Source organism: Calonectris borealis, chromosome 3 (genome assembly GCF_964195595.1).
Source record: "Calonectris borealis chromosome 3, bCalBor7.hap1.2, whole genome shotgun sequence".
Classification (NCBI taxonomy): domain Eukaryota; kingdom Metazoa; phylum Chordata; class Aves; order Procellariiformes; family Procellariidae; genus Calonectris; species Calonectris borealis.
The window spans coordinates 80364704-80378362 of record NC_134314.1 but is presented as its reverse complement, the minus strand read 5'-3'; the positions used below and the strand labels follow the sequence as shown (position 1 = coordinate 80378362).

General features: G+C 45.9%; 1 protein-coding gene across 2 annotated transcripts in view; it reads left to right on the top strand.

Annotated features, from left to right (window-relative positions):
* The window catches only part of FRMD1 (FERM domain containing 1), a 44169-nt gene extending 32059 nt beyond the window's left edge, over positions 1-12110 (top strand). Inside the window, exons 7-14 of one of the 2 annotated variants that reach the window (XM_075146342.1) lie at positions 286-441; positions 2246-2311; positions 2519-2587; positions 2778-2952; positions 5283-5618; positions 5759-5887; positions 6615-6694; positions 8738-12110. In XM_075146342.1, coding sequence (XP_075002443.1) covers positions 286-441; positions 2246-2311; positions 2519-2587; positions 2778-2952; positions 5283-5618; positions 5759-5887; positions 6615-6694; positions 8738-9025 — 1299 coding nt within the window. In that variant the 3' untranslated portion in view covers positions 9026-12110. The remainder of the gene's footprint in view (positions 1-285; positions 442-2245; positions 2312-2518; positions 2588-2777; positions 2953-5282; positions 5619-5758; positions 5888-6614; positions 6695-8737) is intronic. The other variant, XM_075146343.1, reaches the window with a different exon arrangement.
* Positions 12111-13659: the final 1549 nt, after the last annotated feature.

The window sequence follows — 13659 nt, the reverse complement described above, 5'->3', positions numbered from 1 at the left end:
TTAGGAAAACTAAATCCAGTACTTAAAAATGAAAAGAACTGACATGACTTCTGTAGTCTTGGTCTGTTATGATTTTGCCATCTAGGATCTGTTTGGAGACATCGGTATCATCTGGGCTGCTTTAAATGCTTATCCTCCAGGGAGGTAGAGGTGAACGCGGACTAACATCTTGAGGGACTGTATGAACCTATTCCACCTCCAGTCTCTGCTTTGCTGTTGATCACAGCTGCCTCCCGCGGGGATCGCTGAAGAGTTGCTGACCTGTTTGTTTTCCTTGTGGTTTAGATAATTGCGAAGAGGGGGAGTGACTACATCTTGAAACATGCCCCAGAGATGCACCGAGAACAGCAAGGGCTGAGCGCTAAGGAAGCGGTGCTGAAGTTCATTAAGGAGTCCTGCCTGCTGGAAGATGTGCCTGTCCACTTCTACAGGCTGCAGAAGGTTAAACAAAGAGCTTCTTAATTTTAACTTCTCTCCCATCATTAATTTTCACATGCTAAGAGAGTTTAGGTCTAGAAATAGGACTAAAGGGAAGTTTTCTGCTCCACTTAGGTGAGTGAAATCTGCTTGTGCAATTAGGAATGGCTTGGACCTTTTTTCCCAAATAGAGATACTCCACTTTGTCAGACTTATAATTAAACTTCTTGGTTGTTTGTGCTCAGTGGGAATTATGTCTGGGAGGTACCCGTGTCCTTTGACCAGATCTAGCATCTCTAGTTACTGGAGAAACATGCATTTTCTGGAGGAAAGAAGTTCCAGTTTGATCTGTAGTCCAGGCTTAGTTTCAGTTCTTCGCAAACCATAGATGCTCCCCCTACCTCTCCTCTGTCCTCTCTGTTTTGATTCTAATGCTGTTAACGATGCAGTCATAAGAGGGTTGGTTACATTTGAATGCCATAAGAAATCCAGCTGGCAGGACATGATACAATTTATATCCGAAAGCACCAGGGCTGTGAAATTGGTTGTTCTTAATATCCAAATTCCTGCCTGACTTGAACTTATATTTTATGCATTGCTAACTCCTTCATGTGTTGTTTGATTCACAATGTGCTCTTCTTCCTGCCATGTGACACAGTTATCTTGTCTTGTGATGAGATACCCTCCTCCTAGGTGACACCCGGGTCACAGATCGAGCGCAAGGGGTGCCAGGTGAAGGTGTCGGTGCGCTGGCTGCCCTGAGATTTCAAAAGCAGTCACTTTTGTCTTACACACTCCTCATGGCTGCTACTGAGGTTGGGAACTCCGAAAGAAAACACAGCACTAAGCCCCATATCTCTCCTCCAGGTCAATACTGATTTACGAAGCTCTTTGCCTTTAGGAGGCAGAAAGCATTTCTTAGTGACTTTAAACTGGAGACATGGATGGTACCAGTGGCAAAGGGTGAGGTAATGTGATGGCATACGGCTTGCATCTTGACAAGCCAGATGAGGAGAGAAAGTTTTGGTGTAAATTTTGAGCTCTGTCAGCCCATAAATTTTTACCCAAAAATTTTCTTGCTCCTGCTCCTCCTAGCAAGAAAAGTATGTATTCCCCTCCCTAACTCTGCCATGCCAAGAAAGACTGAAAGAACTAGTTTATGGTATTTTTTTGGCCTTCAAGCGAAGGAATCTCATTAGAGACCGAGTATGTCATACCAAGATACAGCATGAGGAAAAACAAGGCAGTATTCCAACCCAGCCGCAAACATTTAAAATCACCTGCTCCCAACACTGAGCTCAAAAGGTTAGAAGGAAGGTCCCTGTACTCTGGGCATTGATTAGCTCCCTCCCTGGCCAAGGGACACCTAAGGTCCAGCAAGTCCCTGGATGGGAACAGCAGTGCCGTGGCAAGGAGAAGGCGACAGGCGTCCCTTCGGTTTCGGGCTGTCTGTCACCTGGAGAGGGAGAGTGGTGCATGTTCATGGGGACAGCAGAGATAGCGCGTGTCAGTATGAGAGGTTACAAGGTATCTCCGAGAGCCGTAATTGTCCATGCCCTCAAATCACTAAAGCTACAGGATTCCCTGTCCAGGGCAGCTAGGTCGTTTACTGGTGAAATGCTTGAGACGCCCAGCATGAGGGGATTTGAGGTATAGATATTTCAGGGGTCAACAAGGCAAGGTGCACTTTAAAAACACAGTAAAAGCCAAATGATCTGATGGCATCTGCCTGATGAGCAGTCCTGCTACCTCTCCTGCAGTAGGTGCCAGAACAAGAGCATGGTCTTTGTAGATTAACCTTTGACTCTGGGCTCTTCTGTTCTTTTAGGATAAGAAGGAGGATCGCCCGACGGTTATCCTGGGCCTGACCCTGAGAGGAATGCACATCTATCAGGTAACAAACTGCCGTGAAAGCCTTCTGGTGTAGCATTAACTCTGCCCATCTTCCCTGTCCTCCCCCTCACTGTGCTCCTCTGCCTCCCCTGCGAGCACCAGGCTCCGCGTATCTCAAATTCTTGGTTGTTTGCAAATTCTTTGCACATCACTGACTCCACCCTGTACCTGCCAGTCCCTGTGTCACTCCGAGTTTGATGTGTTGCAGGAGGTGAATCACGTTCGCCAGCTCCTCTACGACTTTCCCTGGTCGCACATCGGGAAGCTGGCGTTCCTGGTGAGTATGACGGAACGGAGGCCATCTGGCAGCGGGCTGTCAACCTGGGACCTGGCAAAGCTGTCGGCCTGCCCACGCTGCCGTGTCAAGTCCTGTCACTTGTACGCACAAGACCACAGCTATCTCTGGTAGCTGTGTGTCTGAAAACATGCTCTTGCTCACTTCACTGGCATCTCTCCTCTTTATGCAGGGGAAAAAATTTGAGATCCAGCCAGATGGTTTGCCCTCTGCACGGAAACTGGTTTACTACACGGGTTGCCCCTTCAGGTCACGGCACCTGCTGCAGCTCCTCAGCAACAGCCACCGGCTCTTTCTGAATATCCAGCCAGTGTTGAAGCAAATCCGAAAACTGGAGGAGGCTGAAGGTACGTCATGGAAGAGCAGGTGACTTTGGTAAGGGGAAGAGTACAGCATGTTAGGCTCTGCTGTTGCTTCATGGTGGCTGCTCTCTTATCTAATTAATGGTGTTTCTGCCTTATCAGGAAGCTGGTGAGAGAAATAGAGGTGTTAGATATGTTTCACTTTCATTACTGGAAAGTGTTTATGGCTCCCCCATTGCTAGACTGTGATCAGAAAGTGTGTGTGAGAGCAGTAGAGGGGGAATATCTCCTTTTAAGTAAGAGGAGATCCTTGCTCTCTGTGCTCCCGATTTGTGCACATTTGACACATGCTTCTGAGTGGAAGTAATTTTGAATAAAAAGCTTTCCATTGGAATAAGATCTTCTTGTGTTCAAGCAGCAGTACAAATTGTGAGCCTGTGTCTTAATTTTTTAGTGCCGTTTACTAAACACCGCACAAAATTTAGTCTATAGTGTCCGACAGTTAAGAGCTAGGAGTTGCAGGTGCTAGAAACAGACTGAGAGCAGATCAGGACTCCCAGAATTTGTCTTTTCCAATGGGGTCCCCTCTCCGTGGGAACAGTGATTTGAACTGTGACAGTCCCTGGTATCCTTCCAGGCAAAGTTCAGTCATTTCATCACCTCTCAGCTTGCCCCCTTCCATCTTCCAGCTCTGCAAGCTGGGTCTCCTGCAACTTCTCAGCCTACCTCTCCCTGGTGACTGTTTTTAATGCATTGCATAGGTCATCTTTCAGAGGATTGTGCCCCCTTCCCTCTAGCCTTCTCCTGAATGCTTTTTTTCCCCTACTTCTTTCCTGACTGCTGTTCCCTGCATTCTCCATTCATGCTTTCTCTGTCTTCTCTGGGGTTGAAAGCCTTGTATCATTGCCTTCAAGGTCAGTAGAAGTCAGCCAGCAGTAGCTGGTCCTCTTGTCTGAGGACATAGGCTGACTCCTTCCAGGGAGAAGTCAGGAAGAAACTTGTTTCTGGTTATTGCCCATCTCAACTAACTCTAAGGAGCCTGCATCCATCTCTGAAGTGGTGATCGCTGGTTGTGTGGAATTAGTGTACAGGGCAAGGCAGCCCTTGGTCTCATTTAGCTTGGTTATTTCTGTCTTTCCCTTCAGTGGGGTTACAGAAGTGGCCTTGAGCTGTGCGGGCGCAACCAGTGGCACGTGCCAGTCACCTGTAGAAAGGCTCACTAATCAAGTGCCTGTGGGCAAAAGGCCCTAGGTTGTTTTGTGTCTACTAGCGTCTCGTGGATTTCTTGACCACCCTCAGCACACCTCTCTTTAGGTAACAGATACAAGTCATGGGAGAAATAATTAATAAATCATTAATAAATGCCAGCCATGGGGATCCTTTTCTTAGCTGTCTCCACAGGTTGGTGACTGATTCAAGAAACAATCAATGCATTCTGTTTTTTAAAGACGGAGCACTTAGGTTAGCTAAGTAATTCCCTTTTTTTTTTTTCTTTTTTGACCTTTCCTTCATTCTGGAAGCTACTATTTTTTGTGTCATAACTGCCTTTACCTGCCTGTTCTAATTCAGAAGATGCTGGGTTTACTGCAAGAATGTGTCCTGGTTTCGGCTGGGATAGAGTTAATTTTCTTCCCAGTAGCTGGTATACTGCTGTGTTTTGGATTTAGGATGAGAAGAATGTTGATAACACACTGATGTTTTAGTTGTTGCTAAGTAGTGTTTACACTGGTCAAGGACTTTTCAGCTTCCCATGCTCTGCCAGGTGCACAATAAGCTGGGAGGGAGCGTAGCCAGGACAGCTGACCCAAACTGGCCAATGGGGTATTCCATACCATACAACATCATGCTCAGTATATAAGCTGGGGGGAGTTGGCCGGGTGGGCAGCGATCACTGCTCGGGGACTGGCAGGGCATCGGTCGGCAGGTGATGAGCAATTGCATCGTATATCACTTGCTTTGCATATTCTATTATTATAATTATTATTACTATTATTATTATTACTACTATTTTACTTTATTTCAATTATTAAACTGTCTTTATCTCAACCCACACGTTTTCTCACTTTTACTCTCGCAGTTCTCTCCCCCATCCCACTGGAGGTGGGGGCAGTGAGCAAGTGGCTGTTGGTGTTTAGTTGCTGGCTGGGGTTAAACCACAACAGTATGACTGACTAATTCTTTTACAACCAGCTGGGCATCCCAATATCTGTTGAGCAAACAAAATACAAAACTGTCCCTGTATTTGTTCAGTAGCTGCAGCAGTTGTTTCTTAATTATCAGGTTGTGCCAGTCCCATAACTTACTAACTGTTGTTGCTACCCTTCCTTTCGTCTTGCTTAAAGTTCCCACTGGTTTCTCTCATCTTTCTTCCTCAGAGAAGAAGCGCTACCGGGAGTCGTATATCAGTGACACACTAGACATGGACCTGGACCCGTGTGATAAGAATTCGCGTGGCAGCGGGAGCAGCGGGGGCAGCCGGAGGGATAAACGTCTCTCGCGCCAGTCCACGGGGAGTCACGGCAGCTCTCACACGTCGGGCATCGAGGCTGACTCCAGGCACCGGGTGTCGGTGGAGATGTCAGTGGATGAGCCCTTCAGCATTGACCGGGTGCATAGGAAGGAGAAATCCTGCAGCTCAACCATCAGCTATGGTAGCTCTGGCATTGACAGTGGCAGCAAAGGGCGGGCTGAAGATGACTCTCAGGACGACGGTAAAGAATTTGGAGATGCGGAGCAACTTCTAAGCCCGCTCTTGCCTTCTCCTGCAGGAGAATGGGGAGTAAGAGAATGCGAAGCAGCTTGGAGCAGAAGTGTAATGCTAACCCTTCTCCTGCCGCTGTCTTCCTCCTAGAGCTTGAGCTGGCAGTAGATGAGCCAGAGGAGGTGCCTGTAGATGAGCCTTTAGAGGGAGACCAGTTAGAGGAGGCCACTGTGGGAGAATCTGTTGAACCTCTTCCTCTAGATGCTGCTGGCTGCCAAGGTGAGATGGCTTTCTGCTACTGCTCAGTGCTTTTCTTTAGGCTCTAGCAACAGGAAGATATGTTTGGCAAGCCAGGCATAATCTGAGGGATCTGAGAAAGCTGTATCTTCTTCCAAGCAGCTGCCAGTGCTACTTACTGCAACAGGGTTTGAAGTCAGCTCATCTAGAGGTTAAAGGCCAGCACCCTGTATTGTACAGTGCTGCTCTCCTCTGCTCCTCAAGGTCTCCCGTCTCCAAATCTGCCAAGTTTATACTCAGTTACTGACAAAAAGATAACTGAGGTAAACCTTTTGTAGTGAAGGAATTTGCTTTAAAATCTTGTATGCCACAAAACAGCCAAGGGGTTCAACCACAGATTAATGGCCTAGTCGCAGGAATTAATAGGTAAAGTTTTGTGGCTTGTGATACAGGGAATGGTAGGCAATGGGGTCACGCAGGAGCTGTCTGGCCTTAAGACATACAGCCTTTATAGGAAAGCAAGATGGGTGAATATGGGACAAGTTGGTGAGAAGCTGTTTTCTTGAGAGTTTTTAAACATTGATCCTCAGGGGCAAAAAGGAGTACTTGTGAGCAAAAGTCCCAGAGCATTGACTGGTGCTTACTGATGTATACTTATATTTATAGGATAGCACTGCTTGAATGTGGCCTGTGAGAACAACTTCCCTTTTCCTCAGCTCACAAAACCTCAAACCTGCAACGCTTTTCACTTCTTCCTTCTCCTTTGCAGCTATAAATCGTGAATCGCTGTCTGTGGTGCAAGTCACGCTAATAAAAATGAGAGGTCAAAGTGTGGAATCCCTTCAGCAGGTAAGGCGGGGCGCTCGGCAGGAGGGTCTGTGTGTGGGCACTGAACCAAGGTCTAGTGTAATGGGGACAGCTGTAAATCAGGTGAACTTGATTGGTCTGGATTTGACTGATTTTAATTGGTGTAACCAAAAACAGCTGTTGGCCAGCTACTGCTATCAGGAATAGGATGAGAGCAGTGTTTGGGTCCAGAATAGTATAGAGAGGTTTGGAGCAATCTGCATGGAAATCTTGCAAGCCAGCTATCGTCTGCCTTAGGCTTCCAGACGGGAAATGGAGAATAAACCACTTGCAAATTTTCAGTGCAATATAGAGCCAAGACCATCCATGCAGTTTGGATGTGGGTTGCAAACTTGATCATCTTCCTGCTCCTGAAGCCAGAAGGAGCTCACATCAGAGCAAAACCAGATGCTTAAGCTCTAATTACTATCATTTGTGTGATTATACTATGTGTGTGCTGAAGTCTTTGTTGTCAACGTTTTCTTTTCATCAAACCCTTGAGAAAAGGCAACTATATATGGTAAAATATGTCATATTATAAGTTGTGCTTGGAAAAAGCTTATTAAAATGTCTTTTTAAGGCCAAACAATATTTCTTTTCAAAGTATAGCTATACCCGCTGGGGTAGAAATGCTGTGTGGGTTTTTTTTAAAAAAACAAAACCAAACCAAACAAATCAAACAAGCCTCCCTCATTTCTTCTCTCTGAATCCGAATTAGCCTTATCTGCTAAAAGAATTTTAAAAATCTTTTCATCATTTTCCCCTTTACTCCTTGAACTTTTCTGAACAAGGAATTCAGTCATTTCTTAGAACTTTTTTTCTCTTTTTATGCTTCTTCCTGGACCAGTCAAGAGATAAGAAATTTTCACTTACCGGCAAAATAGTCCGTAAAGTGCTATAGGAGATTTAAATCAAATCTTGCTTATTTTTTCCAAAGCTGAAGACCGCGCAGTACAAATCATAATGAACTTATTCCTATATTTGAGTGGAATGACTTACGAGTGCAAGGCAGGGAGTGGGCAGCCATCTGTTTTATATGAACGTTTCTGATCAACACAGGACTGTTTAGGCAATTGCAAAGCCCTGGCTGCCACTTCCATGCATCAAATATTTGATGCATCTTTAAAAAAAAAAAACAAACAACACCTTCCTTCCAAGGCCATGTAAATGCTGCAGGACTGGGTTTCCTTCATGTTGACCAAACCGTACCGTGTGTGCCTGTTTCTGGGAGTGCAGCTGAGCCAGCGCGGAGTTTCCTCAGGGTAGTTGTTTAATTCCCATCCCATGGAGGTGAGAGAAGTGATACTGGGAGGAAGTTCTCTGTGTTGCCAGCAGAAGTGTCTCGGTTTAAAAGTGATATTCCTGAAATCAGCCTTAATATTAGCATTTAAAAGCTGGTTATGAAGAGACAGGGTAAGAAAAAATAGGTAGGAAAGTCTTGGATGGTCAGTAATTCCTCCACAGAGGCCAAGTCACTACAGCTTGTGTAGCAAAATGCTGCCTCTGGGAATTACTGCTGGTTTATTGCTTCTGTTTTCTTCATTGCTGAACAATGTTACGTAGATGAAACTGTATGTTGCACTTAGTGAATTTTCAACAGCATAACCTATTAGTTTGCGTGGTTGCCTTCTGAACCTTCCTTTCAGCTCATTAGACTTTCACTAACTCGGTGTGTTCAAGCAGTCGGGGTAATTTTTTGTTATGTGCACTTTGTCTATTTGAGGATGATTGCATGGATCTGCCAAGAAGTGTCAGGTCATTCAGATGCCAGTACCTGTCAAGTGTTTCGTCCATTGTACTGGACACTGAGGACACAGTGCAGAGAGATCAGGATCTGGCTCAACACGGGAGGGCAGCTTAATGTGCTTGTAATTTCTTAATGGTTCACAGCTTCTTCATTAAGCCAACATCCTTCAGAAGGCTGGTGGGGCTGTTTTGAAGGAGTGGAAGAACAATTTTGGAAAACTCGTAGCATGCATAGCCAGCATCCTTAGGCTGTGTCTGAGCTCATCATTTTTGTTCGTGTGTGTCTTACTGAACTGGCAGGTCAGATCACCCAAAAGCAGGAGCTGCACAGACCAGCACAGCCAGAGTTTGGATGACATCCGCCTTCACAAGCACCGGCACCCACCACTAAGTGCCACACTGTCTTCGGACACATCCCACAGCTACACGTTTGGCTGCAGCCTGGAGGATAAGCTGTCTATCTACGGCTGCGTTTATTCCACAGTGGACTGCAAAACCAAGTCTGCCCTTTATGGGAAGCGATCCATGAACTGCCTCTCCTTGGATCTTCTGGGAGAGGACCAGCTGCCGGAGGAGTTTGTGGTGTAATGAGATTGGAGCTCTTCCATACCAGGAAACAGCTCATCATGGAAATATATACCTCATTAACACATGTGATGTCACTCTGGTTCTTGCAGGAGACTATGAGCAGCTTTGTTATTCAGCTCCGTAACCAGTAAGTGGCATCACTTCTGCAGACCTGACTACAGGGCAAATCAACTGGAGCGTAGCACTTAACGTTGGCGTTTGAAGTGTCTGTCTGAGCAGAAAATGGAAGTGGCCTGCACCATTAGCAGTGGCACAACCAACATAAAAACCAAAAACAGTGGACCAAAACTGACGCTGAGCTAGTAAAGCAGACGCTGTGTCTAAATGGATTTATCAGAAAGAAATTTAAAGTCTATGTCAGTTTGCCTGCCTTTCTCTTGTGGTCCGTTTATGTTAATGCTAGTGTACAAATAGTTTGGTTGTCTTGAGTTTGTGCTGCTGCAGTACTGCCAGCAGCTGTCAGGCCAGGATATGGTCTGAGCACATTTGGAGGTCTGTGTATGGAAGTGTCTAGTCTGTTCCTGTTGTAATGAACGCAGGTTGCCTATTTGCTTTACTGGGAGCATGACCTGCTCTGCCAGGAGTTTATTTCTCTTTTTTTTGTTGTTGTCTTGTTTTGTTGTAAGCATCCAGCCAAATACAATGTGCATTCTTCTTTTTTCTTTTTTTTTAATGCAACAAATGGAACTGTCTCTCAGCTGTCTACTTCTGCCATGATGCAGATTGGTAAATAAATGGTTATATCCTTGGGGAGATGGGGGAGGGGATAAAACAAATGACTTGGCTGCTTCTGAGAGTACAGAAGACAAGAGCGTTAATTGACTGGCTCTTGAAGACAGGAGTGTGACTGGAGAATTTGTCCAGGCATGATCACCCCTTACTTTGAATCATACTTTTATGTTGTTCTTTTCTTTGTTTTTAATAAATCTGTTCCTTAGAAATTTTTCCTCTGCTTAGGAAGCAAGTGTGGGCTGGAGAAAGTCGCTTTGGAAGGTCAGACAGAGTGACTGTGTCCAACTTGGTCATGGATAGGTCATGCAAATGTGAGTGTGTGATGCTGCAGGGCTGGTAATGGTGGAAGCGTAGGGTGTGTGCCAAACCAAGGGTACTTGTTTGGTGATTTTGAGTGGTGGAGGTGGCTGTGCTGGCCCTCACTAGGAAAATAATGATAATTATGCTGTTTGATTCAAGCATTTGGTGTGGAAAACATCCTGCTACCTTGTTACATCCAAATAAATGTATGTTTTTTTGACTTCCTTCCCTATCTTCCCCCAATACCTCCTCCCCTCATCAACTCCCAGCATTTGGGAAGCCATTGACAGGCACGTGTAACCTGTGCCCAGCTTTTGACAAGCTTGCAGGTGGAAGCTAATAATTTTTTTGGCAAACTCTAGAAGCAGACTGATGCTATTCTGCTGGTTGAGGCAGTGTGTGTTGTGCGGTGTTGATCACTCAAAAGCTGAAGACAGCCGAATTCAGGAAAGGAAAGAAGCCAGACCACAACAAGGAGGGTTCGAGCTGCTGCTTTGACGGTGGGCTTGCAGGCTTAGCAGTTGTCTGGTAAACTGCATTCTTGTAAACTGTTAAAATAGCAAAGCTGTGAAGTCTGTCATCTCACTGTTTCTATGCAAGTGAGTGTGGTGTAGAGACAGAGCATCTGGGTGCATCTGCATTTATGAAGTGGCATCAGTGGCTGTATATCCTCTGAGATGAATCCAGCACCAAACCCTAGCTGTGTGTTTGAGGAATGAATGATGGGCACAAGCTCACTGTAGCCACGACTTCATTGATCGTGCCCTGTTAGATCACACTGTTCTTTGTGTTTGTAATGAACAACAAGGAGCTGTGTGTTCACCGTAGCCTCTTTTCCCTTCTTCCAAGCAAAGCCAAAATGCCTTTACAGGGTACTTGAGGTATGTTTACTGCATCCAAAATAAACTCTCCTAAATGGTTCTATAGTGGGTAAAGGACATCTGGCTGCTCGTGAACAGTCCAGTCGAGCCTCCCGCTGTTGGTCTCGTCTCTGTAACCTGGGGCCTGTTTGGCCATAAGCCGTGGGAGACAGGCATGGCCAGGATCCAGGAGGCCAGTGGCCGTGCTGCAGGGAGCAGCCTTGTTCTTGCAGCCACCATGGAGATGGAGGGATGGCTCTTACTGTGGTGGTGCCCGTCTGTCCGTGGAAAAGGTGGTGGGGTCTGGAGTGACAGCCCTGCTAAACTGTTGTTCTGCCACGCGTTCAGATGTACAGTTACTCATGATTCTGGCAATTAACAGGAAAAAAGCTCAAAATTCAGCAGGTATAGTTGTTTGGAAAGGTATCATAAAACATGTGTGTGCGCCACATGCTCACATCTGTGCATGCTTGTCTCAAAGACAATCGCATCCATACCTGCTTCAGCCTAACCACCTTAATGAAGAGTTTATTGCCACCAAGCAGCTTGGTATTTTCTTTTTGCAGTTTCCAGGCATTCAATGGAATTGGTAGAAATGCTGTAATCCTGCTGTCGCTGGCTTAAAAAATACACCAACGCCTGAAAAACAGTGTAATTGGCTCTCGCATGAGCATCCATTGCCTTACATGTACATGGGGGTTTCTTGTATTTATTCATGGCTGGTGGGGAAGGCAAACTCTCCAGGTCTGACAGTCTTCTCTGTGGTCTACGCAGCTCCCTCCAGTACTCTTTTGTTACATATGCATATGAAGGGGAGACCGGACACTTTGGTGTGTAGACTGAGAATGAATTACTATCTTACAAGCACTGTGAAAATCTATTATGCAAGTTTTTGTATTCATATGAAAAAATGGTTCCTATTAGTAGTAGACTTATTTTTTGCTTGTCTTTGGATTTAGAAGGTGTCTTGTTATTTTTGGTTTCGATTAGTTTGGTAGAGGGTAACGTGTAAGCATTTATCAGCTGATCTTAGAAACTAGCTGCCAATATTTGTACATATTTGTAAAATACTCGTGGTATAATCACTCTATTTTAATGGTAAAAGTTTCTCCTTTCCATGAAAGGAATTTCTTGTTTAAAATGAAATATAAATAATTATATGTACACTTGCAATAAAGTATGGATAGAAAAAAGTAATTGTGTATCTTTATAATTTTTTCCTCCAAGAGGTGCATGTCAGTGACATCTTCCATTTGAGATAGATAGGCTGTAGAAATGAATTTGCTGCCAGACTGTAACCCATGTGAGCTCGGCTTGTGATGGCAAACCCAGAGGCACCGCAGCCTTTTCCTCCCTGCCGCTCTCAGTAGCACGTTGCCAAAGGGGCCTCTGTCAGGCGTGGAGGACCCTGTCGAGCAGGTTGGAGTCAGTGGGAACACTAAGTTAAGCTGCTCGTGGTGGTTGTTAGTCAAGAAAACAGAGCGTGCGAACTCCCAAGGGTGTAGAGAGATCTTGTCAGCGTCCTGCCCGGGGCTGCATCCAAGGACAGGCACACCAGCCCACGGGATGCAGAGTGCTGCTGAAGAGTGCTCTGCTGTCAGTCACCAAACCTGCTGGCCTGGTGTCTGGCATGGATAAAGGAAAATTCTGCTTTTCTTGGGACGTAAATCTATGAAGGAGTGCTATAGTATAACTATTCATCTCTTCTCGAAGCTTGCTGACTAGGGTTCCCTCATAATTTTTTTTTCTCCTTTTCTCTGGATATGTTATGGACCACTAAAGCTAGCATTCAAAAAAAAAAAGTTAAAAATTTTTTAATGTACTTTGATATTGTAGTGACTATTCTTATGACTTCCCATCTTGTACTGCATATTTCTGTCCAGTACCTGCTGTGTTTCCCCTATGTAAATTTTCAAGGACTTTAGAGACTTGTCCAGCTTTGGTTTGGGGATGCTGAAAGGAGGTGGTTTGGTTACAGATGGAGCTTTCTGTGGAGGTAAAATTAAATAATAGGGAAATATTAAGTCACCTAACTGAAGGGCTTTGTCACTTCTCTTTGTTTCTTTGCTTGGCAAGTAATAGCGTCTTGCCTGCCAGGGTGGACAGCTGCTGATCAGAATATATAGGATGACCCTGTCTCGGAAGATGGGGCTTCTCGTGGTATCAGCGAATGCTGTGTGGGTTCATTCAGGTGATACAGCGTGGGATGGGGGATGCACCTGATCTGTTGGCACATGCCAAGTGCAGGAGCTGCATGGAGGTAAGGCCTGAAGGTGTGTGCTAACGCTGATGGGGAAGGGGTGTTTTAAAACACCCTAGGAATTTTGGGTGAAGTGAGAGCAGTTCCTCGGTGGAGTTCTTGGCAGCGAAGTCTGAGACACTGAACGCTGACATGGTCTTTTAAGAGCCCGAACGCTTTTGAGCAAGAACTGGTCATAAAGTCTTACACCGGTGAGCCAGCTCCCTGCTGTAGCTCCTTGCCCACCAGCAATGGTGCTTCCCCTGCCTGGGCATGGTGCCTCCCGGTCAGGCTGACCAGGCTTCTCCTGGCAGCTCTCCTTGTCCTGACCCGTGCCTCCTGTGCTCCTACAGCTGCCTGCACCTGCACCTTGGAGCCCCCGCCATGGAGCCTGCCCCTTCTGTGGGTGTCTTCCCAGGCCGGTGGTGCCCAAGGACAGGCCCGTGCCCTCACCTCCCTCCTGGAGGCCCAGCAGCTGGGGGAGGAGGATGGGAACACCCATG